The sequence below is a fragment of the Pararge aegeria genome, chromosome 20, assembly GCF_905163445.1.
Source record: "Pararge aegeria chromosome 20, ilParAegt1.1, whole genome shotgun sequence".
NCBI classification, from domain to species: domain Eukaryota; kingdom Metazoa; phylum Arthropoda; class Insecta; order Lepidoptera; family Nymphalidae; genus Pararge; species Pararge aegeria.
This window is the reverse complement of record NC_053199.1, coordinates 11927044-11954874: the sequence shown is the minus strand read 5'-3', so window position 1 is coordinate 11954874 and position 27831 is coordinate 11927044. Positions and strand designations below refer to the sequence as shown.

Below are 27831 nucleotides of genomic sequence, written 5' to 3'. Positions count from 1 at the left end.
CATTGCGGCCTCAGTGAAAAATCCAAAATAAAAGGTGTTAACAAAGTAAAATTAATTTGAAATCAAAATTCATTTATTTTATGTTGTACTATATGAACACTTTTAAATAGACAACCTATCATTTGCAGTGTACGTAACGGTCACGGAGCTTATTAATTCAATAATTTTTTTTTTGCTTCATAGTTATCTTGGTTTTCAGGTGATGCACGGTTACTTAGAATCTGCGGACCTGACGGGCTTTGACGAGGACGTCGAAGAAGAGTCCGAATGAAGACTGTCGCGACCTCTCTGCATCGTGCTGTGAGCATGCCGTTGCTATGCCGATCCGACACGCCGACGTAACTACACAAACCGAACAGTGCCCTACAAAGTGTGTGCCATTGTCGGTCACAAAGCCTCAAGCAATGCGCCTGTATGCAACAGATCAATGCTAGCCAGAATAAAGCCGTGAGTGGCCTTAACTATAATGCCTATATTTAATCGATTAGTATCGAATAAAATAGGTCATATAATGTCTCAGATCGGTCGGCCTTATATACCCGCCTCTATTTAACTGAAGAGTACGGATGGCTTCGCTTACAAGCTGAACTATGCCGGACAGTTGAAGCCATATGTCACAGTACAATATATATAGACTTATTTCGAACATTATATTTCAAAAGCTGGTCTTTCCTTCCGTTTAGTGACATTAATTCAAGTCTGCAAAAACGCAAAGCAAAATTATACAAGTGTTAAGTGCTAGTGCCGCTATTGCATTATTTATAATTGGTAAATATAAAACTACTGATGAATAACGTCGGCCGCACAAAACGACTTGTGTTCAATAGTGTAAATTTGTGTACGGTGTGTCTTGAACCGTTGTGCTACGCTTGGACTTTACGTGCGTGCATAACATATCTTTAAAAATTGTTGAAACGTCCCCGTCGCATATATCTAAACTTGTGAAGTGACTTTATTAAGAAAATAATATACTTTGTGTCGGTGTGAGCGTAGCTTAATTGCCGGCATTGATAAAGGCACAATTCATGGCACGCTACATAGTTCGTCACTCAAATGTGGATTTTAAGTCGTGCGTTCTAGTTACATCACTAAATTCTATCTTCACATTCTTATTACAAAAGCTGGTTTTATGAATTTGTTGTGTAATTTACTACTTTTTTTTATATTTCTAGTATTGAAAAGTAAATTATTAGTGGCTTGTTGTGTAAGGTTACTTTTAATCCTAATTTTGAATGACGTTCAATTTGGTAACCATGACTCGTGTGGCGTTTATTAGTGTCCTTAACATAAGCCCTGGATAACTTTAGTGCCCCCCCACATGTCCATGCAATGAACCAGCCCTAGCGTTAAGTCTCCTAGTGTATACTTAAAATGAAAATAAATATGTAAATCGAAACGTTCCTGTAGTACGAATAAGATCCGAGTGGATGTATAAAAAAACTTTCCCTGGCTTTAGGTCTGCCGTCAACTGTATAAGGCTTTAGTATAAGGCTTTGACGCTGGTGTTGGAACACAAAGTTAAAGTAAAACAGACCTAATTCAACTCAAGTTAAGAGTCGATAATTCTATATTTCGAATCGTTATTTAACAAAAGAGTCTCAAAGTAGAAGGTCGCCAGAGCTAAAACACTGGACGAATTTCACTTTAGATGTTGCTCACTGCGTTGTGGTCTAGTGAACTTTGACAGATCACGAGGAATTCCATTTGAATCCCTTAATTGTTATAAAGTAAATTCTCTAGCACCTTAGCTGACTTTTGTTTTATACTTTAGGTATTAGAATGGTATCCTTATTGAAAGTTGATGGTAGACCTTGTATTTATTTTCGCATTACACATTGGTAACAAAAAAAAAACTGCAAACCTTAATAATTTACTACTTAGGTATCCTCTATGTTATTTATTTATATATAAGAAAGTATGGCTGTGTGAAGACTTTCTGTGTCTTTAATTTATGTAGTTGTTTATACTTTTATCATATTTTTATCTATCTGTGGACACTAAATTGTACTAGTTTTATACTGTAGTCGAAGGTTTGATACAAATTAATGTGTTGAGGTGCTGGTAGGATAATGCCATTTTTGTCTCTAACATTCGATTCATTCATTCATTAAAAATATTTCACATTTTTATAAACTATAAATTAGTTATCTATAATATGCACTTAATTAAGATGGGTGGTCTGACAGTGAATTGTGTGATATCAACCAGAATGTCCTGCCATCTCATCCGTATGCTTCGATCTTTAAAGTGACAGTAGGATAATGTATGCCGTTGGAGTCAGTGAGATGTTAGTACCGCTAGACTGTCTTAACTAAAATTTGTTCAACTTGACTGTGTGTCAGGTTCTTCTTCTTGAAGAGTAACTGTCCAAGTTAACCTTTGCACTTTTAAATTATTTAAACGTTTGCCTTTAGAGATTGCTTTGGTAATAAAATCGCCATTGCATACCTTATTTATGGTAATACTAAATTGCGTCCTGGGTACGTCTTTGACAAACATGGACCTTTTGGTTTGGATTGCTCTTTAATCACTGGAATGCAGGCCTAAATCCTCATTCTTTGGACGATGTTGTTATAAATCTAAGGACATAACCCTGACCATTAGACAGTATCACATTTATTGTATTAAAGAACACTAAGAGGAGCTGCACTAGATTGGAACAATTTATTGCGCAGTTCCCTTCTGCTGCTTAGGTTTAGCTCATACTATTTCATAAAAGGAGTCTGCGCAGTTCAATTCCAGAGCGGTGCCTTAAATGGTACTCCTCGTTTTGATGTCAGAGTATCCAGTTGACAACTCTACTGGAACTAACATCTCATTGAAGTTAATAAAGCAATCCAGAGTCATTGTATACTTGAATAATAAATATTGAATGGTTATAGACTGAATACTGTTAATTTTCTCCAAATTTTTATTGACGACCTGACGTCTTTATGTGGAAGCATACTGTTAAGCGATTATTTCTATAATCAACACAAATAGATATAAAAGTATTATAATTCTCGGTGAATAATCATAGTTAAAAGTATATTGTAATAATATATTAAAGAAACATCTAGAAAAAGACAAGACTTATGAAGTTGAAGCAGAAATGAAAGTTTATTTTTCAAGGGATGTATGTATTAATCACATATCGTAAACATACTCTGAGAGCCCATCAATTTTTCCCCATTGTGCCATGGGTAGCAACAATATTGGCTTATTTCAATTTCAAATATCATTTATTTCAAGGCTTAAAACATCTGTGTCCTGGCTGATTACAGTTAAGAGTTGAAAGTTCGAATAAACTAAGTTGATTAAAATCTTCTTTGACAATTAATGACCTAAAAAATGTTTAGCCTTCATCACTTGTTCTTCACGTATTCGTTTTACTTTATGGAAGTTAATTTAATAGGATCATGTCTGTCCAAAATGCCATACTTGTTATAATTTGAATGTAATTTGCATAGCAAATCTTAACTAAATTGAATAATAAACCTTAACATTAAACCATATTTTGCACAGTATTTCCTATATTGTGAAAAGAATGGTATCATAATTTTGGTCTGTACCAAGGTTTCTGTTTTTTAAAAAATAGAAACTTATCTACTGCTCAAAAACAGCTCCTATCGTATATATAGCCTCGGTGGGAGTGGATTATGAAGTGTGCCCCACATACGTTTAGTTCGCCAACCACAATGCTGACAGATTAATTGCCGTCCAATCACGGTATTGCATTGCTGCATGACCAGTAGAACCAATCATGCATTTTGCGATTCAATTCATGGTGCGTGCATGTATACCAGACTAGCACCGGTGACTAACAAAAGTGAACACAGTGGTCTAGTTTAGTTGTTGGGCTCTCAGACTAACAGATGTATATTGAACCGCCGTCCTAATCACGCAACTGACATATCGCAACGCCTCATTGCTCCGCGCCTTTCTTTCAATGCTCTTCAGAATCTCGTCATCGCTTTGCTTCACCTTCATTTTTTTTTAATACTATGCTAGGCCATTCTATTCCAAGACAAAGTCGTAACCATATCCACTAAAAACTTTTTGTGATGTCAAACTTGACACCTCTCTTTGTCTTTATTATATAGTATAAAACAAAGTCGCTACCGCCGTTTTTACGCTTAGATCTTTTAAACTTTGCAACGGATTTTAATGAAGTTTTCAGCAATATATAGACTGGTTCGAGAGGATGGTTTATATGTAGTAAACATGCATATTATTGGCTAACATTAGTAAATATTAAACGCGAACGCAGCCGGGACGGGTCGCTAGTTTAACTATAAATGTAAATCTTCAATTAATCTTTAATTGTCATTTATTTTATTATTTTTTTTATTTTCTAGGAAGTGCTTTTACGAATAGTTTAATTTGCCGGATGCTACGTAAGCAAGAAATCTGCAACTAATATCACTTCAAGAAACTTTTCATAACGATGAGTTGTAGAAATTCGTATGCGACTTTCTACAGTTCACATCGTATTTGTTTGTAAAGGTTCGTTTTTTAGGATTAAGCGTCTGAGAACTTCTACATTTGGAATTGCGAGTCCATATAACGGCCAACATGTTTGACACATCTCAAAACCTAAACGTTCGTTTGACGTTACAAATTGTTTTACGCCATAGCCCTACGCCATTATTGGAACGTTAAAATGTCACCTGCCAAGATCCCATTTGTCGCTCTTCCGTAATTCTATTGGTGAAATGAAAGTACTTTCTCGGAACACCTTAAAGATGGCAGGCCAAACCAAAAGGGTTAAAGGGTTAAGACTTTGGAGTCACGTAGAACACGGGAATATAACTGGGGAGGCCTTCAATGCAAATTTTCAAGTTGAGTCGATTGTTATTTCGGCTTCAGCGTTAATCTGTAATTTTTTTAAACGATCACACGTTAAAGTTTGGTTATTTAATACAAAATTTTGCAGATTACGCCACTAACACTGGAAGTTAATAATTAATCAATCTAATGCAAAACTTTACTCATATTTTCGCTCAAAATAAATGTATGATTTTTTAAATTTATTTTGCTTCCTTTACTCTTCTCGCATGCTTAGCGCCAACTCACTGTAGCATAATTTCAATAAATTGTAATGAAAGGTTTACACTTTTCAGTGATTTAACATTGTGGAAAAGTTTAAAGAATACTGTTTTTTACGGTCTGTAATTTAAAAAAAAACTTAAACGAGGGAAAACGATGATGAGATAATAGATGGAAGAGGAAATGATACAGATACTAAAAGATACTTCGAGCAAATAACGTTAAAGTTATTAACGTGTTTGTTGGACTTTGTGACTAAAAATAATTACGGTCTCAAGTCCAGTAGGGCTAGCAAGCGCATCACAAGAAAATTATGTCTACCCATTCATCTCGTTTATAGATAATTGGCACTCACGCATGTAGCCCCTATAAAGCAAACTTAGTCTTTACCTGATGAATTAGTATGGTCAAACATTTATCGGACAGAAAATTTAATATTTACGTACCTTAAATACTATTGATAACTGAATACGAATTTAATTAAACAAATAATTCATAAAAAGTGTAAACCTTATGTTACTTCATAGCTAGTTCTCATTCTTATCATCCGCACCAATAAGTAGCAATAGTTATTATAGAAATAATTTAGAGAATGTGTAAATTTAGAAACCAACATAAAGAAGAGTTTAGATATAGTATTTTTCACTTTATTAGTCTCTTTTGGCAGATTAGATTGTTTTTTATTTATTTTTGAATGAAACTGGAAATAGGTCTCTCTGAATAGTTCTTTAGCTTTTCTATCTTAATTCATATACTATAAATATTCAACACTCAATGATAAGAAGATTGAAACATGCTTCATTCTAAAGGTATGTTTCCAATTTGAAAGTTTTCGATTTAAAGTATCGGATGGTACTTATCAGTCAAATCTGCCAAAAAGTCTCACTTTCTTTATGAAGAAAACAGATGCAGATTATGGAAATACATACTTGTATATAAAATTAACGCACTAGTTATATCGAACGTAATTTTATATATCACTTTTTGTTATGATAAAATGAAATTTCTAATTCTGCTGAACTATTTTTCAATTTAACAATATAATAAGGAAATTGTTATTCTGGAACGTCTGTTGGTTCTTGTAATATGTAAATATTTTATCATTTTTTATGTTTAAAAATTTAAATTAAAACCCTTGTGAAATATGTGTGAAATAAAGAAATACTTGTAATATATTGACATGATTAGTTTTTATTTGTTCAAAGCTTTCGTCCCAAAAATTCTTTTTCGTTTATATAGATCAATAGGTAAGTTGAAATATTAATAAAACAAATATATTTTCATTATTCGAAAATACCTTATTTATTTTATTTCTTTCATATTAAATTAAAATAAAGGTAGAAATAAATAAGGCACATTCCTTAAAACTATTTATTCGTCATTTGCTTATTTTTTATAAATTATGTAAGTAGATTATGCTTTGGTTTATGAGGAGTCGTATATAAAAATAACTTATTTACCTACTTGTAAAATATTTTACTTAGGTATAACATTAATGTACAAAATGCTGCATTTGTATTTTGTAAGTACTAAATATGTTGTGTGGATAGAACGTATAAATGAAAACGGAAATAATACTTTACAGGCTTTATAGGTACGTTATGTACTGTCACTGAGTCTTATCTGTGACACCGAAATCCTAATAGTTTTTGAGCAAACTACTAGATAGTTTTTACTAAAAGGAATCAAATACAGCCCTAACATCACATGCAAAATTATAATCATATGACTCCTGTCACTTTACGTAGCGTTGTTACTATGCGGGTGTCGGTCTTTTATCTTCAATAGGGTTGTCAACACTTTCAATGTTTCACGTTAATGGTTTGTAAGAAAAAATAATTATTATATATATTCTTTTGATTTCATATTATTACTGTTTGTGTGATTCCTAATGCATCCTTCTATATTATTTCGTTTTTGTGTTACACGTTGTATATAAAGTAATATATTACAAAGTTCTCCATTATCCAAATGTAGTAAATAAAATCATAATAATTAAATAACGCGAAATGAAGTACAAAAACATATAATACTGACTGTATTGTCAAAAAAATTTAGATCAAAAATATTTTTCAGTTATGGATCTAATTGTAATGAAGGTAATTAATTCCAATTCATATCACTTCAATATTCGAATAAATTATAAATTAGACTAAATACACACTAAATCTATTTTGTTCGTAATACCTAATTTAACTACAACACAAAAAAAATCTTGTTAACGATCGATTGTTTATTTTTCTTCTCTCCACATAGTGTACATTTTGTACCTCATTTTGAGAATCTGCCTGTACCTTAGCGTAAATTAAATTCATATCAGTATAATATTCGAATAAATAAAAGATTGTACTTCAGACTAATTAAGTTCACTTAAATAAGTATCTAATTGTTAGTTTGTCTCTAGATATTTTGTTTAAAACTATGTTAACTAAACACTATCAAATCGTATCAGTAAAACATGGAGTCGATCGACACAATTTTTTCTATAAATTGTACCTACTATGTAAAAGGTGACAATTTAAACGCTCACTCAAAAATGTCGAGAAACAAATGATCCCGCAACTTTATGTAAAAAACGCGTTTAGTACCAATAATATGATAGTATGTGATATTTTACCATTTTTTACTATTATTATGGCGCTGTGTAGCCAGGTTCAGCTAGGTTACTAAAAACCTAGCTGAACCTGGTTTTTTTTGTATGTAGTCTGTACCTACAATATAAAGTTCAATATAAGCTTTTGCAAAGTTAGGTTTACGATGGTAAACTTAGGAGTAGAAAGTTAGCACGGAGGTGTGGTTGCCGCGAACGAAGAGGATCGGAGGCAGGTCCCGGCTCATCATCTCCAGCCAAGACATGTACAGCGGCGCTGAGACCGAGCCCTGAAACCAACCCAAAATACATATTAGCAGAAACTTCAAATCATTATTATCCGCCATCTCTGTCTACTACTGAGTTTCTTGCCAGCTTCTCGTTAGAATTCTGAACCGATGGTAGGTAGAGTCTGTTTTGGCGAACCTACCTACTTGAAAAAAAAAATTAATTGGAATTTAAGTGTCCCACAGCTCGGCACAGGTCATTGGGTAAGTATATAACTACACTTTCATTCCTTTGACTTTAGATACTGGAATAATGTACCTATTGAATAGATTTATTTTGATTTTTTTACAGAGTGAGATATCGACATATTTGTTTGCCTGGTTGTGGGTAGCCTGGTTGGTCGCCCAATATTGTTATATATGTGTTATAATTGTGTTTGGTGTACAGTATTTTTTTTTCATTTCATAGTAGTGGTTAAGGGGTCCGAGAATAACATATAATATGTACTTACTTTATAAGTCCGTAAAAATTATTCACGCGAACAAAGGGCAACAACTATATAGTAATACATAAGGGCTTGTAAAGAGCGGAATACGAACCTTCCTCGGCATGGGCAGCGACATGACCACCAGGCGAGCTTCCGAGGAGTTCGCCAGCAGTAACTCTCGCAAACGAAGTTGTCTGTTCGTCTTTTCCGCGAGCGTGGTCAACTCCGTTTGACTGATGCTCGATTCTGTAAACCAAGTATAATTGGAAAGAACTTTTAGCTATTGTTCACCTTTCTGGCGCAGCGGTGAGCGCACAGAGTTAAGAATATACAGAAACCGTGTACGCGACTAATATTAAAGCACCAAAAACAACTCCATTTTAGTAGTGTTTTTCGAACAGGCGGTTAATCACTTCAGTCCATTTAGCAGTTGACGTAGTTATTTTAACTCTAGTGTTCTAAGCATCATCATATCAACCCATTACCGGCCCACTACAGAGCACGGGTCTCCTCCCACAATGAGGAGGGGTTAAGGCCTTAGTTCTAAGCGTTTACCATAAAATGGGGAAAATTGGGAAAAGTTTGCATGCTAGCAACATTCTGCGGGTGTGAAGTGAAACGTGCGCGGCTCATTTTCTGTTTTTCGACACAATGTACTGCATCCAATAACCAGGTTGCACTTCTTTTAATTTTAAATGACAATGTGAGATGGTGATAACAAAAAAAAACACCCGGCTAAGTTTGTTGTGGGCTTCTTCTTAGACCAGGACGCGTTTGGAACCCTCGTAGCTTTAGTTTTAAGTTTACAAATATGGTTATCGCCATCATCTCACTACCGTGTAATTCCCATGTAATGTACGCATCAAAAGTGCTACCTATGGGCTTACTTAAATTAAGATATTTTTGACTTTAACTTTGGAAAATGGCTGAATGAGGGCTGTGTATTTTCCTAATTCTGTGGTCTTACCGTCTTATAGTGGAATGTCTATGCTTCGATCCTCAGCACGGCAGTTTGGGAAATTGTAGTGTCTGAATTTTCTTTGTTCTGGGGCTTCGACGTGGTTAGTTACACGTGTAGACCCTACACGTGTAACTAACCACGTACCCACCAATCCACACTTGGGCAGCGTGGTGAACTTAAGCGTTTACCTATCTCATGAGAGGATACCCATTCATTCCCTCTAGAGGGTGATGGTGTATGTTTATATTAAACTCATACCTCTAATCAGTTTCTACGCGGCGTTGTACCGGGACGCTAAATCGTTTTGAAACACGTCTTTGACGGAAACTGGCCACGGTCGAAGCCTCCCACCAGACCCGACCAGACAAAATTCAGAAATTATAAATTTCAAAACCGTACCGTAATATAACCCCTGATCACCAACTTAAACCACAGAGCTCAAATTGCAGAAAATTCGTGATTATCTTAAAACTTCTCACTATTCTGTTTTTTTTAGTATTCTTACCTCCAGTTTGATCAGTAAATTTCTTGATAAGGTCGTCAAACATTTTCTTAGTTTCAGGTTTCGGTGGTTCCGTGATGTCCTGCACCATCGTCAGTGACGAGTAGTCTATTCGGAATTTGCCAAGTAAATTAGCCATACTGTAAAAAAATAAAACCCATTTTGTTTAGTAGTCTGTAGTGGAGGTTTTTGTGACGGAGCTCGTCCGGGGAAGTCCTATCGGCGTCCTTATTTCTGCCGCCAAGCAGCAGGTCTGTGTTCTGGTCTGATCAGCGTAGTAGCCGTTGTAATTACCTACTTCAAACCTACGCCTGGTTGATGGACACGGAGCGGCACTTTGTGGGATGTTCCTTGCTTGCTCTGCGCAGTGTTGCTCTGTCATTGGCGAAAGTTTTCCACTTACCCATCAGGTAGGCCATTTGCTTGGTCCGTGAATTATATGGTCTTCGTTTGAGGCTCAATCACGCCTAAACCACTGATCGTATCGTCATGAAACTACCACCATTCGATGCGAAATTTTTCCTAGATGGTTTATGGCTATCTATTTTTTGAATTCCAACATTCCTTCATTTTTTTATTGCTGTTTTACTTTTATGAACATTTATCCCGCTAATAAAAACAAAAGATAAGCATTTTCTCTTGATTCTTTTGTTTTCATGGATTTCAACAGAGTGTATTAAACGGATTATGGTTTTTTACATTCAGCTAAGAATCTACTCACGGTAGTGGAGAACGGCTGGACCAATTGGGCTTTTTTTTATCTTCAGAATTGTCAGGAGAAAGTTTTGTATGTAAGAAAATTTTAAAAAAGCCCGATAAAAAGTTAAAAATTTCGATGAAAATCGAAGAATTCCCATCTATATAGTCACTCACCACGAAATCTCGGGAACCATAAGACTTAGAAACGTGAAACTTGGTAGGAATATTACTTTTGCTATGTAGAGGTCAGCTATGAATAGATTTTAAGAAATTCATTCCCCAAAGGGGATTGCGGGGGCGTTAACAATGAACAATTCCCGTTTTTAAACTATAGCTTCTATAGACTTCAAATTTGGTAGGAATCTTCTGTAAGAGGTGTAGAAATAGGCTATGAACGAATTTTACGATAGCTCACCCCACAGGGGGTTGCGAGGGTGGGTATTAACAATTAACATTTTTAATTTTCCAGCTAAAGCTCCTACAAGCTCCAAATTTTGTAGGAATTTTCTATAAGTGATGTAAAAATGATTTATGAAAAAATTTTACGATATCCCACCCCAAAGAAGATTGCGGGGGCGTTAACAATGAAAATTTTCAATTTCCAAGCGATAGCTCCTATAGACTCCAAATTTAGTGAGAGTGTTCTATATGTAATATAAAAATGATCTTCGAGCGGATTTTACAAAGAATCACCTCCACCAATAAGGTTCGCGGGGGTGGGTGTTAACAATAAAAAATTTCAATTTCGAAATATAGCTTCTAAAAATTCTAAATATGGTAGGAATCTTTTATTATTCACATAAAGAACATCTCAAAATGGATTTCAATAAAGTCTACTTCCGACAGGAATTGCGGGGGTGGGTGTTAAAATCTAAAATTTTTATTTCTAACCTGTAACTTCTACAGACTCCAAATTTGGTGGGGATCTTCGTGTATGTAGGGATATTCGTGTATTTCCTTACAACAATCGTCTTTTTGGCAGCGGAGAAAAAGTCATTGAGAGGTTTCAAAAACTTAACTTTACATGTAGCTATCCAATCAACGGACTAAGAATTTTACATTCATTTTACTTTTGCAGACTACATAACCGACGAATTCTTTTATTGCGGGATCGCGGAAATGTAACAGATTACAATGAATGCATTTTCCAAGCACATGAGATGTGGAAAAGAAATTTAGTTACTTATTCCAATAGAATTCATAAAAAACATGCACAATTAATTTTCTATAAAAAATTGATGTCACGGAGAAAATTTTAGTTAACAGAAAATTCGGCGCACTCTGTCTAGGTTCACCTAGACAGATTTCAACTTCACATATGAGACTTGCAATGACTTTAACTTAAACTTTCAATGCTCATTTCAAATTTTTTTCTTCATGTCAATTATTATTAATTTTTGGAAGAAAGGCACGGAAATGTTATAATGATTGCACATTGAAAGTTACAATGAATATTAGTGAGAAAAATCACCTGGATGAAAGATACAGGCTAAATCGATGGAATTTGGAATTTGAGTAAGTCTAAACAATATCGATGCTTACAGTTCTATCCGCGGGGCCTATTTATGTTCATACAAAAATAAAAAAAAAGGAGAATAATAAAAATATGAAAAAAATAAATAAAAATGAAACATAAAATGTAATTTATTTCCTTTTTCAATTCGCCCAGCGAAGCGGGCGGGAAACGGCTAGTAACAATATAAAAGTCAGTAAAGCTTCTAAATATATACATACTCTGTATTATGTACAGAGTGTTTCATTTTCTTGTGCTACTATTTAAGGGAATAGGCGTCTTCAAAAATAAACAATCTATGCATGACTAGTTGAGATTTATTTTATTCCCATCTAGCAGGTCGAAAATGATTCCTAATTAAAAGAAGAACGAAAACCAATGCTTGAACCGATAATAGAAGAAATTCTTAAAAATTTAAAACTGTAAAAAATGTCTCATTACAAAACTATTTAGTCGTAGATATAAGTTCTTGGATTTTGAACTTACTTCCTTTCTTCCAATTCCAGCTCGTGGCGTCGGTTAGCCAGCGCGAAGACACGCAGCTTGCACCGCGCCCACGACGAGCGTTGCGAAATGATGTAGGGCAGTAGGATGGTCAGCCCACCATCGTCGTACAACCACCACACGTCTACAGTACCGGCTTCCTATTGGCAATACAATCTTACGTTTCTTAGCATGAAAATAAAAGAGCAGCTAGAATTGAAATATTTGTCTTGCCATTCACAGATGTTTAAATATAATGTATATGAGGTATATTTGTAGCTACTGATACTGACTGACAGGCGATTGGCGCAGTGTGCAGCGACCCTGCTTTCTGAGTCCTAGGCCTTGGGTTCGATTCCCACAGCTGGAAAATGCTTGTGTGATGAACATGAATGTTTTTCAGTGTCTGGGTGTTTATCTGCATATTATAAGTATTTATGTGTATTATATTCATAAAAAAAAAATATTCATCTGCTGTCTTAGTACCCATAACACAAGCTACGCTTACTTTGGAGCTAGATGGCGATGTGTGTATTGACGTAGTATATTTATTATTTATTACTATTATTTACTGATATACCTATTTTAAGTACCTACATAAATCTCTTAACTAAACTAAATTAACATGTCTACAATTAATGTGGTCCTGTTCTCTGTGGATAACACTACTACTTTAAGACCTGTTAAATTAGTATATTTTAGAGATTTGTGTACAATAGGCTTCGCACTATTAGGTATGCCAAAAGTGCTCTTTATTCTTTTACTAATCTCGGCTCGAAAGCTTAACTGATCACGACGGATGCAGTAAAACACATGGTATGTTTTAAAAAAAACAAAAAAAAATTGCTTTCGAATCTCAAAGACCCAAATTAGGTATTCAAATAACTCTGTGAATATGCCAAAAATAAGTAAATGTATTGTAACTTTGGTTGCTAATAGTAGGCAAGATCAAAATAGCTAGTTTATATATATAGCTAGTTTATTTTATATAGCTAGTTTATTTTATTTTACCTGTTTCCTCTTGAATATCGTCATATTAGATAGTTGCTCCATTGAAACTTCCATTCCTGAAGCGGATTTGTACACCACCTGCCGGTGCATGTCCATTCCTTTTTTGTTCTTTTTCTTGTCTTTGTTATCGCTTTTTTCGGATATCGTAAATGATCTTGAAGTTGTAAGTGTCAACAAATCTGAAACAAATAAATTAAGGTATTAAAACACACCTTTAAGTCCAAGTGGACAAGTGGAAGAAAAGAGTCCAAGTGGACTCTTTTCTTGGACCTCTTTGCAAGCATGTTTTCATTCGGACTAATTCCAATTTCTGCTTATATGAAGTACATGTTTTAAAATATTGAAATAGTAAAAAATAGTAATATTGAAATATTTAAAATATTAAAATATTGAAATATTAAAATTAAAAACAATATTTTTATGACTGGTGTAGATAACTTCAATTATTTTGAATATTGTTTACGCTTCTGCCGTATTAGTGCGTTGCGTTCTGTTGTGTTGCGTTGCGTCGTCTCAACGTCGATGCTGCGTTGTATTCCATATATTTGAAATGACATGCCACATTAAAGTGTTTAATCGTTGCAACGCGTGTTGCTATAATGTGTTTGTCCGTTGCGACAATGGAACAAATGAGGCATCGCCCTTACAGTTACCTATTGCAGATCGGGTAGATAAAAGAGTCCATATTCGATAAACAAAGCACTGTATATTTAATATTATTTTTTTAAGGTGGTTCATAAATAGCTCACTGAGGTTATTTCTACTGGAGGGCTGCGAGTCAGCAGTCGCGCGGATGTCCAGATCGGAATCAGCGTGCATGATTGGCGCTCGTACTCGAAGGTCTCCGCTGCTAGACGTAGCAGTCAGTCCACTGCTTCCGACCTCTTCACCCATCACTCCGTAGTCAAGCCCGCCAGCCACTCGCACTATTGCCACGGCTAGACGCGTCTCAAATGCGGTGCTGAAATATCACTTTAGTATTTATTTCTAATGAACAACCAACAGTAGATACATTAAAATTTGCTCTTTTTTTCGGAATGAGTCACATAGTAAATGTTCAACTATTTACAGTTTATCACAGCATGCATTAAAATGTAAAAAGTCATTCTTATAAATTATTTACAATTAATTATTAGTCTGTTAATATAAACCTTTAAAAGTATAAATATTTAAGCTAAGTTACAATGAAAGTAGTGGTAGTAGTAGGTAGTAGTAGAGCATAGATGATGTGAGGATTTATACAGATTAAAACAAAAAAAACTAGAAAGTTCTTTGCCTTGTAGTTCCTATCATTAAAACTAACAACTTTTGTACTACGACATTTCAAAATTAATAAATCGTGCTATTTCTGTGAAGTGTAAAATTTCTGTTCTACGATTTTCATTAACTCGGTAGTTTGCGAAATATTCAACATTAAATATTTTACATAGATACTCTACTTGTTCTTAGTCTGTAATGTAATTGGCATTGGCAATGAGCGCGCGAACCACGACACTATCGTGGGTGGCCAGTGCTCGCAGCGGTTTGGCAACAGCCAACAGGGATATCTTTTTGGTTTCAAAGTGTAAAACCAATTACACTGTATATTACAGAGTAAGAACAAGTAGAGTATCTATGTAAAATATTTAATATTGAATATTTCACAAACTACCGAGTTAATGAAAAAATCGTAGAACACAAATTGTTAGTTTAAATGTAAACAACTTCAGACGGAGAGCTTCCTGGTATCTTTTATTTAACCCTGTAAAGAGGTGAAAGAGAGGGCCACTGATAGAGAAGATCGGAAAGGGCTATACAAATAAGAGCTTAGAAGTCGATGAGTAGGTATTTGTAAAAAACTATTGCCGTTGCGCTGAGCCTGAACCTGAGTCTTGCCCCGTACTGGCATCTCCAACCAATTTTACCAATAAAAAAATGACGAGATCGACGTTTCGTATTCCCCGGTTTTCTCTTCCAAAACTGAGTGCATTTAATTATTTCGAGCATGAAAATTTCAAGAAAAATCGCATCTAAGTTTCTCTTTGTTTCATTCATGCCATGTCTTTTTGCTAGATGGCGATGGGTGTATTATCGTAGTATATTTATTTATTTACTTACTGCAAAACATTAAAGTAGGACTCCAGATCAGCTGACGGCGCCGTGGCCCAGTCAGCCTTGTAACCCATAAGCAATACATTGGGCGCCAGTCTTCCCACGCCAGTGGCCTGCATGAGAGCTCGAGCGCCGTTCTCGAAGCTAAACCCATTGACGCCAGTACAGAATGCGCGCACTTTACGGCAGTGTAACCACTCGTCTCCTAAGCGTCTTCGGTGCGCACGCTCTTTGTACGTAAGTTTTTGCTAAAAATATATAAATTAAAAATTTAAAAACCTCCAACTTTCAATATTGCGTTCAATATTTCATTAGTCAAGCCCTTTCATTTGATAATAATATTGAGGGAGTTGTGATAAAAATATGTAATCCGTTTCTGGAGGCGGCCATCTTGGACCAATGTTATTATTATTATTATTAAATTCTTTATTGCACACAAAAAAAAACCAAATACAAAAAGAAACACATTTACAAATAAAAAATAGGTGTGCAAAGGCGGTCTTATCTCTCCCAGACAACTTTGGCGAAAGTAGTTTTGGTGAAAGTAGTAGATTTTCATCAAACATAACTAAGAACACTCGACTAATTCACCTTTCGGACAAAAATAAAACAAAAAAATGAAAATCTGTCCAGCCGTTCGGGAAATACAATGCAAGACAGACACAAACACACACGCATAAACACACACACGGGTGTCCGGGGTTAAAAATATGAAAAATTAACAAAAACCTCAAAGGTTTTGTTTTAAGGTACTCGTTCGTAGGTAGGTAGGTACTCATCATTTACTATCTTTTTTATTGACGTCTCTTTATATTTTCTATCTCCCAGGATATAGCTGCTATATATTTTGTTTTTGGCCGAGTTACCAAACACCCTATTGAAAATAATTCCGCACCAAACGATTTAGCGTTCCGTTATGACTTCGCGTCGTGTAGAAACAAATTAGTAGTATGAATATAATATTCATTTATTTTCTGAAATCTTAAATTTCGGCCTTACAGGGCGGGGTTGACATCATTCGCATTAAAGAATTACCCACTTGTTTCCATTATTTCTTTTTACGCCTTTGGTTGCCTGTATAAGATCGCATGTACGCTTTAAGTATCTCACGTCTCTCAAATCAGTCGCTTGAAGCCAAGTCTTAAATATTTGATATAAAAAAATTTCTCTATGGTGGACAATAAAAATTCATTAACTCCTACTTACTTGTGAAATATCTCCCACAACCATAAGTGATCCAGATTTCGTAATCAGATTTCCCAGATCCACAAGAGCAGGCCTGTCCTGAGGTTTCCCAGCCAGTACTAGCAATTGTGGCCAATAGTTCTTCACGTGTTCACCCGTCCGTGCCAAGTTGTGAGCACTGGACAATGCTGTCTTGTATGTTTGGGCTTGAGTACTGCTACCCCAATTGACATCTAAAAGAAATAATAAGAGGATATACCTTATTTAACGACGAAGATAAACATCGTAAGGCAACCCACACATCTGTGAGATCTGTTTAATACATTCAAGAGTGTTTGAAGTCTATCAATCCATAATTGGCCAGCTTGATGGACTTACTTGTACAGCCCGTCTCATTATAAGAGCAGACACGTGCCCTGTAATTGACCTGTAATGTGGTGATGACGATGCCTTATTGCCGTGCTTATGCACCGTGTAGTGATGGCAGATTGAAATACAATTGTCACCAACCCCCCCTTATGCCGCGGTTATCGTACTAGGCGTCTAAGTACCTAACAGTAGTAGACAATAAAGAAGTAGACCAAGAAGTAGGAGATATAATCCTCTGTGCTACTACTAAAATCTCAAATTAAATCAACTCAAATACACTTTATTGTACACCAAATTAAAAAAAACAAGCATTAAAAAAATACACAATTAAAATAAAGGAGAAAAGGTACAATAGGCGGCCTTATCGCTTAAAAGCGATCTCTACCAGGCAACCATCAAATTGAATACATTAAGTTAAGAAGAACCGATCTCCTGCGATCACTGACCCGTCTGCCAAGCGTGGTGATTGTATGGGCAAACCCTCCCATTGTGAGGGGCCTTTAGTCCAGCCGTGGACTATTATAGCCTATTAAGGATGCTTTATTGAATAGAGACAATTTATCAAAAGTAGAATGGGTATTATCTATACAATTTGTTATGTTATGAGCGTAATAACAAAGAAAATGGCTTATGACTTAGTCTAGAATATATTATATCAATAAACATATCTTTAACCCTTCTTAATACGGCAATAAAGAATGAGGTACGAATACACGTTACTAGGTAGTAACGTGTATTAGTACGTCAATACGGTACGCTTTACGGATCATTACATAATGCGAGGAAAATAGAAACTGGCTAATACGAAAATGGTGCAATAATTTATGGCTTTGGTGGATTGAGCCACAATCCGCGGCTATTCTTGTTCCTAAGTGCATCGATATTTTGGTAATAGCCGCGCGAAGAGACCACTAAAATGGTTATAAAGATGGTTTCAGTATTATGTTATATTTCAACATAGACACAGAGTGAATGGATTAAATCTTATGACATGTGTATTACTGCCATGAATTAATCTAAATATGTGTAAAGTAAATTGTATACAATAACAGTTACATTAAATTCACTCGACTTAGGAATACGAGAATAGGAACTACAATACTTAAATGAAAGTAGATTTTCCATTATGATGTATTAGAATAAGTCTGTTTATCGGAAAAAATCACTAAGTTTAAAACACACATTTTTGATTAAGTATCCAAATTTTAAATTTCTTTTCAAACAAAAGTAGTAAAGTTAAGAAAAATCCTTTTTTTTGTTTAAAGGTGATAATAATTTACGGACAAACCGAGATTGAGAGGACCAACCGTTATTATGATAAGTAGAAAACTATGGCCTATAAGCAAGCAACATATCCTGCTAAGTGTTCAACAACCTGAGCCACAGCTTTTAAATCTCATGTACCGTGTAGTTACACCGGCAACCTTTCAGACCGGCGCGCTGGTTAGCTAATCTTGCTGATCAATCTGAAGACGCACAATCGATCGCTCTATGGCAAAAATAATCGTATTACCTATGCGATCCCTTGCTAATCGCGTTCGCTGAAATGTCGCTTTCGGGATTAAACTAGCGCCAATAACAATATTTGGTTGCGATAATTTTAATTGCAAACAAAACCATCTAAAACTGGGCTAACTAAGCTTTTAACGTAAATACAGGTATTTCTTTCCTACTCATAATTCCAAAAAAAATATTGAAGTTGATGCTGTCAGCCGCGCAAAGATAAATGTAGTTAAATATTATTTCGGTGCTCGATTCACAAATCTCGTAATTTTGTATGGCGGCAGTACTTACCAGGTTTCCGGTAGTGGACAATAAGGTAGAGCGTAAAGAAGATAGCGAAGGTGACTAAGGACGTTTGCCAACTGATGAGAAGCATAATGGCAACGCAGATTAAGAAGCCGGCCAGAGACAACCACACGTTGTAGAACTGAAAGAGCGAGTAAGAGAAAAAAAAGTTAAATAATTTCACCCCAAAATATTCCTACTTACTGACTAATTTATCTTAGACGGCATTAGCAATGACATAAGGGTAATTAAAAGAACTATCTGATCATATTTCTGCAATAGAATGTAATATGCGTTAAATTCCTGGTGCCTGGTTACCACCCTATCGACACATAGGTGCCGCCAATCGATTTAGCTTCCAGCGTCAAATATTGGTCGGGGTATTTGATTAATATAACTGCCATACTGCCATAACAGGTTAGCTCGTTACCATCTTAGACTGCATAATCACTAAGGTTGCAATCAAGGGCTAACTTTTAGTCGTATACAAAACAAAAATGTTGATTTATGATCTTAATCAGCAAATGTTTAGTGTTTTTTCTTCGTAGAGGTTTTCGCCCACAACGTGTGGCGCTTCAACATATTAGTTATCGCTAGGTATTCCTCGTGCGAAGATAAAAATCATGCTTACCCTGAAAGTAGGCCGCCAACCCAGGGGACGCACGAGTGCTGCATGAAAGGTGCAGTAGTTGATGAGCGCATATGATGCCAGGTAGAAGTTAGAGATGAGAGGCGCGATGGTGTTAAGTTCCGCTGTGACAAAACGATAAATTTTATTAATTTAAAACAAATAATTACGAAAAATAGGTAACAGTGCAATTAATCGATGTAAAATAAAATATAGATAATAGGTGTACCTAATCTACTAGGCCATAAATTCCCCAAAAACTCAAATGGTATAAATTAATGGATAATCGAGTATGTAACATTCAATATGTCATCTAACCTCTCACAAAGGGAAAACTACCACCATCACCAAGTTACATTTTCTATACTAATATCGATATTTATAAATAAATATACCCTCTCAGCACGGCTAGCATGGGGAGGGGACAATTTTCTCCCCGGGTAAAGGATAAAAATGTATCTTCTCCCATTGATTTATCAACTCTCAGAGCATTGGCTCACGAGGATATTTAATATACAAATAATATACACGTGTATAATGACCGGGGATCAACATCCATGTTCCCGTGATTTAGCAGATGGACAAGTTTATTATATCCCCAATCAGGGGACATAATCGGGAAATATGATTTTTGTTCCCTGCCTGTTCTAGCCCTACAGAATGAGGAGGGTCCATACCGTAGACAGCCAGCGTTAGACCAAGCGTATTTCCTAGCAGGTGTCCTTACAATGTTCACCGTCGCAAAGCAATTGATATTTAATTGTTTAAATAAGATTATTACCAATAAGCAAAAAGATGAGTGAGACGAAGAACGTGAGCACGTATCCGCGGTAGGGCTCCCCGTGTCGGCCGTAGGGCTTCGAGAAGAAGATGAGGCCGGGGTAGATGCGGTCGCGGCCCAGCGCCTGAATCAGGCGAGGCACTGACAGCAGGTTCGTCAGAGCTGTCGAGAGAGTTGCGGCCCAGCATCCCGCGTAGATGAAGGGACCCCACGCGGACATAAGCTGCATTACCTATACCCAAAACATAATTGAGGTTAACGATATATATTATATATGTATCTTAAAAGGTGGCTGATAATGCCAGTGTCAAGTCAATTTAACCAAAAGCATAATTGAATTTATAAACCCAGTTAAATTAAACCCAAAAAGTCCTGATTCTTTATATTAATAGATAAGAGAGTGTGTAACCATTCAATATTTCACCTCACCTCTCACAAAACCAAATATCATTTTCAATAATAATTCGTTGGTAGATTTTTAAAATATCAATATCACTATTATAAACCCAGTTAAATCAATAAGTAAAGCTCTAAACTGATAAGGCCCGACTGAAGATAACATAGTTGACTGAGGCTTTGTCAAACGTAAAAGAAATTCTGAATCGATTCCAGGAAATAAAATATAATTTATATTCTTAGCGTGATGATATATAGCTTATAGCCTTCATCAATTAGTGGACTATCCAACACTGAAAGCATTTTTAAAATCGGACCAGTAGTTCCTGAGATCATTGCGTTCAAGTAAACAAACTAACAAACTCTTCAGCTTTATATATTCGTATAAGATTACCGGTTTGCAACGTATTGAAAAAGGATCATCACACAATTATAGCTTCAAGCGAATATACTTACAGAATAGCTGTTATGAAGCCCAAATTGACAGCCAGCTGTAGTGTTCACGCAATTAGAAACACCGCTGTAATCCACAAGGGTGCCATTTGCAAGAACGAGGTCAGAAAAGTTCCCGCTGGCTTGCCTCAGCGCCCCTCCGCCGGAGAATAGCACCATGACAGCGTAACTTATTACTGATATCAGCAAGGCGAGTAGAGTGCCCTTGGGAATCGCTGAGGCTGGATCCTAAAAGAAAGTTTTTAACTAGGTATAATAAAATCAACATAACCATCGGCAGCACACTTCACGGGTCTCCGTAAGGATTTTTTTTTTTAATAGTTCAAAATTAAATTGTAACAAACATTTATAATAACATTAGCCATCCTCTTAATAACTTTGCGTTGAGATGGGTTATGAAATGGGTTATTTCACTATCATCAACCCATTGCAAACCTATTGCTGGGCACGGATATCCTCTCTTCGCATGAACATGGGTTTAAACGTAGTCCACCGAGCTGGCGAAGTGCGTATTGGTGGACTCTACACTATTTTGAAAACAGTATGGATAACTCTCAGGCATGCAGGTTTCCTCACTATATTTTCCTTTATGGTTGAAGCAAGTGATATTTAATTGCTTAAGAGGCTCATCACTAAGAAAAGTTAGGTGTGCTGGAATTCGAACTCGGCCCACCGAAAGTTAAGTCGAAGTCCTAACCACTGGGCTATCACCGCTACAATAGAGATAGTAAATATGTTATCATTCCCTAAACACTGTGAAAATGTTAGTTCATGGTAGTTATAATAAAACTGTGAGTCAAGTTTGAGTATGAAGGTAAGTAGTAAATCTATGCATCAATCACAATACCAGTCATTTTCATTCCTGGAATACATCTGCACGAGTCAATATCGTGTTTCATATAACTTCAAACAAAATAACTCTGTTTGATCAACCTACATATGGTAGGTACATTTAAATGTTTGTAATAATCGAACCGTGTGTTAAATCTTGTTTTTCTCGGAGAAGATTGGCGATTGAAGAACTGGCATTATAAAATAATGTGAAATCGAGTTTTTTCAGTGAAGAGAACTGATAAAGATAAACTAACCCTTATTTCAGTACAAAACGTGATCAAAATCGTCAGAGCCATTTTTTTAAATGGACTAAATACCTATATTTATAATCAAACAAAAAGTCGTGATGTAAACATAAGTAACTAAAATTATATGAATTGGCATAAAACTTTCCTGGTGTGAGATTTTCTTATATTAGGCATATGTGTACGTATGTGAAGTAATTTATTTAATTATTACTATTTATCTATTTTGGTTGTTTATGTTTATTATTTAATTATTATTTTGTGTACACTCTTATCCTTCGTCTTAACTTCATTTACTTTGGTAGGTTACCTGGTAGAGATCGCTTTTAAGCCATAACTGATAAGGCCGCATGTACCTTTTCTTTCTTTCTTTCAATTGTGTTTTTTTGTTGATTTGTATTTTCGAGTGAGGCTTAGTATATATAAATCTTTGAGGTTCTTCTTTTAAAACTCTGCAGCCTACTGTGCAACATTCGATTTTCAACGTTCAACTGTTTTTTTAATTCACATCGGCGTGAAAGATTGATACTTCGAAAATCTTTGTAATTTTTGCATAAACTCACGCGGCAGAAACCGCTCGCAACATAAACGCTGCGTTTAATTAATATAATATAAATATATAAAACATATAAGTTTGTTCGCCAGCGTATAGATATATGAGGGATAAACAGTCCCGGATTTACTCATAAGCAAATTAAGCAACTGCTTAGGTCATCACGTCTCGGGAAGCACAATAATTACGGAAAAATATTTACTCCAAAGAAGGCCCATGCTGATGCTGCTTGAAAATATAAAATGTCGCATTTCAATAAATAAACGGTGTATTATTGTGAAAGAACTACACCGTATCTAATCTTTATACAATAATAAATCGAAATTAGTCCACTGTTTTTTATACGGTGGCTCACAGACGAAATTGCTAGGGCATCAAGTGGAACCTTAGTCATTCGGCACTGTTTGTAGGACGAGAGTTTAAACGGAAGTAGACATTAAAATAGCATTGTTAATTCTTTGTATAGGTTCTTCATTGGAACATTCAGAGAATTGACGCATTTGACCTCTCTGGTGGGTCTCACCGCTGGGTGAGAGCTGTGTTTTAAGTGTGAGTCCCGGATACGATCCCGGCAGGGAAATTTAAAAATGTTATAATTACTGAATTTCTTTTGGTCTGGTTTGGTGGAAGGCTTCGGCCACCTATTTACCACCCTACCGTGAAAGACGATAAGCGATTAAGCGTCCCGGTACGATATCGCGTAGAAACCGATTAGGGTATGGGTTTAATATAACTGCAATACTCCTAACAGGTTAGCCCGTTACCATCTTAGACTGCATCATAACCTACCAAGGACTAACTTATATTGAAATGAAAATCTCATGCAGTGGAAGCGTATATGAAAATAACCCATGAGTCATCACCAGATACAGATCTTTAATTGAGTCCAAGCTCGATCAACTTGTTAATAAAAACAAAATTCGGGAGGTCAACGTATTTGACATCGCCAGCATTTCGCGTTTCATTTGATTTGGTTTGTTTGCATTTCGCATACATGTTCAATCAATGCTCCCGACATAAACAAGTTCGTTTGATTCTTCAACTCCTGAACATTATATCTATCAAATCGGAATCACTTTGACACAGATACTTTATTTAGCTAAGTAGTAGAGCAGTAACTTCTTCTGTAGGTATGCAAAATTATTAAATAAAACGGTAGGTAAGTAGTTTTTTAGGTCAGAATTTTCCGTTTCTCCCTCGGGAACTTAACCTTTTTTTTTGATGGTAGATTCTTTTCCGTACCATCGACAACGTGTTCGCAAGATTTCACGACGAACTGGTAGTGAAATCTTGCGAACACGTAAAAAAACAAACTCACATTATATAAACTCTTGATTTAACAAATAACCAATATGACATGACAACTTCGTAATCCCTCTACAAACAAATAAGCTGAGGTATTAGGAAACGAAAGGGAAATGTTTAACAAGAAACGGAGCCTGAGATATTAAAGAATTTAAGACGTGAAACAAAGACAATAACGAAGCGAAACGCGTAGAAATGTAGAATTAGTAGGCTGTGTAGGTGATGTAGACAATTTTTCAATTGAGCCGACGATTAGACCCAATAGCGTTTAAAGTCGGCCAGTTTGATGTTACGGAAGTAGAAAATTGATCCTAAACCTCAGGTTCGTGAACTGGCAGTTGGTACAAAAGTACCTATAGGTACAAATTTTTTTAAAGTTATTGCTTCAGGCATTAGATTTCATATCACAGATGGTGCCTTCAGATCATCACTATCTAGTACTATCTACATTTTACGTCCCACTTCATGGCTGACAACTGTTTCCTCTCACAATTTCATTTTTTCGAAGTAGTTAGGGCCTTATATCAAACGCTAGCGAAGTTCGGATTGATAGGCTTCACACGCCTTAGAGTAAATTATAGAGCTCTTAGGCATGCAGGTTTCCGTGCGGTGTTTTCCTTCACTGGTAAAGCAGGTGCTATTTAATTGCTTATATGAAAAATGCACATTACTCTGAAAAGTTAGAGGTGTAGTCCCGCTGATTGAGCATAGTTCCCGCGAAAGGCTGATCTAAGTCTAGGCTCTTCACAGCAAATAAAAAAAAGCAAAGCAACACAGCTTGGTGACGGAAATTAGTGTGGATGAAGACCGTAGTGCTTTCCCGGACGAGCTGTCACAAAAAGCTTTAGGTAGATACTAAATAGAAGTTTGGGTAACAAAGGTCCCTGCTGAAATGCACAATGTTCTGAGACCTTTGTTGAACAAAGACTACGTATAAAAGATAAGTAATTTCTGTACTGTGTGTGTTACTGTATCTTATATTAATAAACATATATTGTTGGTGGGTAACGTAAATGCTACAACATTTTCAATACTTGCCGAGTATTGACGCAAACCGAAGTTAATTATTGTTATTGGGACACTAATAGCATGTAGGTTGTTTTTTACGAGACGTTAACGACACGAGATGCGAAGCGTTGGTTTTTTATCAACCATCAGGTCTATGTTTTAATGCTCTGTAAGACTTCATTGTAATCGAGCGAGAAACTGAATTCTGAAATTCTTGTTTATTAAAGAGAGGATTGAGGTCGTCGATTTGTGGGTTGGTGGTGGTGCGTTTTTTTCGGATTGGATGTAGCTAATTAACCTAAATGATCTTAACAACGTAATATGAGCTTGTTGGCGAGCCTTGCAATGAGGCTCTGCTAGGAAAAGTTTGAATTCTAGAGCTCGAAGAAGCGAAGGTATCGAGGCCACACCATTGGAGTGACGGGGTCTCGGACTGTAATCAGCCCGCACGCCTTTGAGGTTGTGGTTAGCGCCCAAGTCAGGATGACGTCAGAAGTCATGGACCTCGTCTTCACCGGCGAAGTCGCTTTACAGAGGTGCACTGTGTGTCCTGATAGGGAGCAATGATAGTAGTATCTAATCTGATTGTCAGGATCTTGAAGGGTATGTTTAGGCCTCCTCTTGTTGAGAGTGGCGATATGGTTGGATGAGTAAAAAGAAGCCGCAACTATGAAAAGGTTGGGATGTCGAATGGAACGTTATGGGGAAACTTTCAACTGAGTAGTCTTGGATTCGTATTTGCGAAAAAACCAGCTCAAAGATTTCATCTGCGAAATTACTAGGCAATATTCATTCCGAAATACTAAACGCTAAAGCTGTGCGTTATCTGTCAGTATCATTCTTTCATCTTCATTCTAGAAGGACAGCAAGGTTTTTTGTTACCTAACCAGTTTTTATTGGCAATAAATCGTTTCTTATTTACAAAGCTATCTTAGATTGCAAAGAGATTAAATTAGGAAGTTAAAACGATGTCACCTAAAACATTGTCGTGGTGTACGAACGATGATTAAAAACAAATAATAAATAAAAAACATATATCTGTAAATGTTTTATGTAAATAACGGCTGGGATCACGTGGATTTTCATAGAAATTTTAGCAGTTAGCGAACAAGCTCATCGTAAAAGCCCATGGGTGAGGCTAATAATAGTCTAGGGAAATAAAAAAAATGAAGTCGACTCACGACAGTTTACGTAGTAAAAATTACGCCAACGTGTCGCTTAATCTAAATTGCTTATAGAGACTTTTGCCTACCACAATGTCGGCTTGGATCAATTCCTTCTCCACGTGTAGTAAATGCATATTAGAGCAAACAAACGAAATGAACAACCGCAATACCGACAGTTGTAGATGTTACAAATGCATGGCCTACATTTTCGTATTTCAAGGACTGGAAGATTCATTTAACATTCGTGTAATTTTTCTAGATATGTGGTGAACGAATGCCTTTTTCCACTAAACCTAGGAATCGCCTTATCAGATGCCGAGCGATTTGTGTGATTCCTAGGAAAAAAAAAACGTTTCTCGAACTCGACGACGACGACGATAGGAGCCATGTAAAGTTACAAGTTACACCGATTCAGCGCATCGAAACGTTTAGGGGACTCGTAAACTGACACTTGAATGATGAAAAAAAATATAATTTCGGTTTATTTAAAAAACTCTCAATCCATAGGTACAATATGATAACACTAACACAAAATGCCACACTTCGTGGCCAGAACCATAGACAAGTTAGGTTATATGAGTTGCCTATTGAAAATCCAAATTGTTTATGTTGGAAAAGAGCAAATGCTGAGTTTCTTGCCGGTTTCTTCTCGGCAGAGTGGGTAGAGTCAATACAAACAGATACTACCATTTCTATAGCCAGGAATCAGTCCCCCGGAAAGCGAGGCCGAAGTCCTAACCAATCGTATAAGCAAATATATAGATGAAAATCCACGCGTATCCAGCCGCTATTCAGCCGTACAAATATGTAGGTACCTAAGCAAAAAAGCTGGAGCTATTGAGTATTTATATTTTTAATCTTAGACATTGTGCTTAATAAGCTTTTGAGAAAACCAAGGTCAAACAGTTTAATATTTCATACGACTAAAGAAGTAGACAAATATTATACACAACCTTTAAAGTAACAGTTAATGTTATTTAAAAAACCGCGGGAAGCGTTAGTTTTCCCGGGTTTTTTATGTGATAATAATACTTAAACACGTACCACATAACTTTTATATATATTTTTTAATATATTTATTATCGATAAAAATGTTGTTACTTTAAGTTGCAATTTTCTTAAGGCTTCAAATAAAAAAAATATTGTAATTCGTGAGAATTTAACTTTCTATTTCTTATAAGAATGGCTACAACGAAGCCTTTTGGGTACAAACTAACAAAACAAACAAAAAAAAAGGTGTCTTTTTATAATATTACTATAAATAAGTATGTTACGTTGAAAAGAACGCGTTGTCCGTTCCCTTGGCAGTGACGTTTTGCGGGGGCGCCCAATTAATCGCCCTCGCCTTTCCTCTTTCCGCCACTAGTGTCAATATTTGCGCCAGCTTCGTGGAAAGGGAAGTGGGTCATCACATTACGTAAAGCGACTCCGAAACAATGAACGATCTAATTATTAGATATTAGAAATTCGATAATAATATTAATAAAGCTAATTGACTAAGTAGGTGAATACAAGTAATCTTAATGT

At 35.9% G+C, this 27831-nt stretch overlaps 2 protein-coding genes across 3 annotated transcripts in view; one reads left to right on the top strand and one right to left on the bottom strand.

The window, feature by feature from the left end:
- Nucleotides 1-6171, top strand: part of LOC120632674 (tyrosine-protein phosphatase non-receptor type 9) — a 105694-nt gene extending 99523 nt beyond the window's left edge. For both annotated transcript variants that reach the window (XM_039902626.1, XM_039902625.1), the window contains exon 15: nucleotides 200-6171. In XM_039902626.1, coding sequence (XP_039758560.1) covers nucleotides 200-271 — 72 coding nt within the window. In that variant the 3' untranslated portion in view covers nucleotides 272-6171. The remainder of the gene's footprint in view (nucleotides 1-199) is intronic.
- Nucleotides 6172-7082: 911 nt separating this feature from the next.
- LOC120632612 (bumetanide-sensitive sodium-(potassium)-chloride cotransporter) overlaps nucleotides 7083-27831 on the bottom strand; it is a 75703-nt gene continuing 54954 nt past the window's right edge. Inside the window, exons 9-20 of the mRNA XM_039902543.1 lie at nucleotides 21197-21421; nucleotides 20345-20576; nucleotides 19567-19688; nucleotides 18942-19077; nucleotides 16800-17011; nucleotides 15600-15841; nucleotides 14252-14463; nucleotides 13503-13681; nucleotides 12495-12652; nucleotides 9800-9936; nucleotides 8446-8579; nucleotides 7083-7908 (exon numbers count right to left, since the gene is read on the bottom strand). Coding sequence (XP_039758477.1) covers nucleotides 7795-7908; nucleotides 8446-8579; nucleotides 9800-9936; nucleotides 12495-12652; nucleotides 13503-13681; nucleotides 14252-14463; nucleotides 15600-15841; nucleotides 16800-17011; nucleotides 18942-19077; nucleotides 19567-19688; nucleotides 20345-20576; nucleotides 21197-21421 — 2103 coding nt within the window. The 3' untranslated portion in view covers nucleotides 7083-7794. The remainder of the gene's footprint in view (nucleotides 7909-8445; nucleotides 8580-9799; nucleotides 9937-12494; nucleotides 12653-13502; nucleotides 13682-14251; nucleotides 14464-15599; nucleotides 15842-16799; nucleotides 17012-18941; nucleotides 19078-19566; nucleotides 19689-20344; nucleotides 20577-21196; nucleotides 21422-27831) is intronic.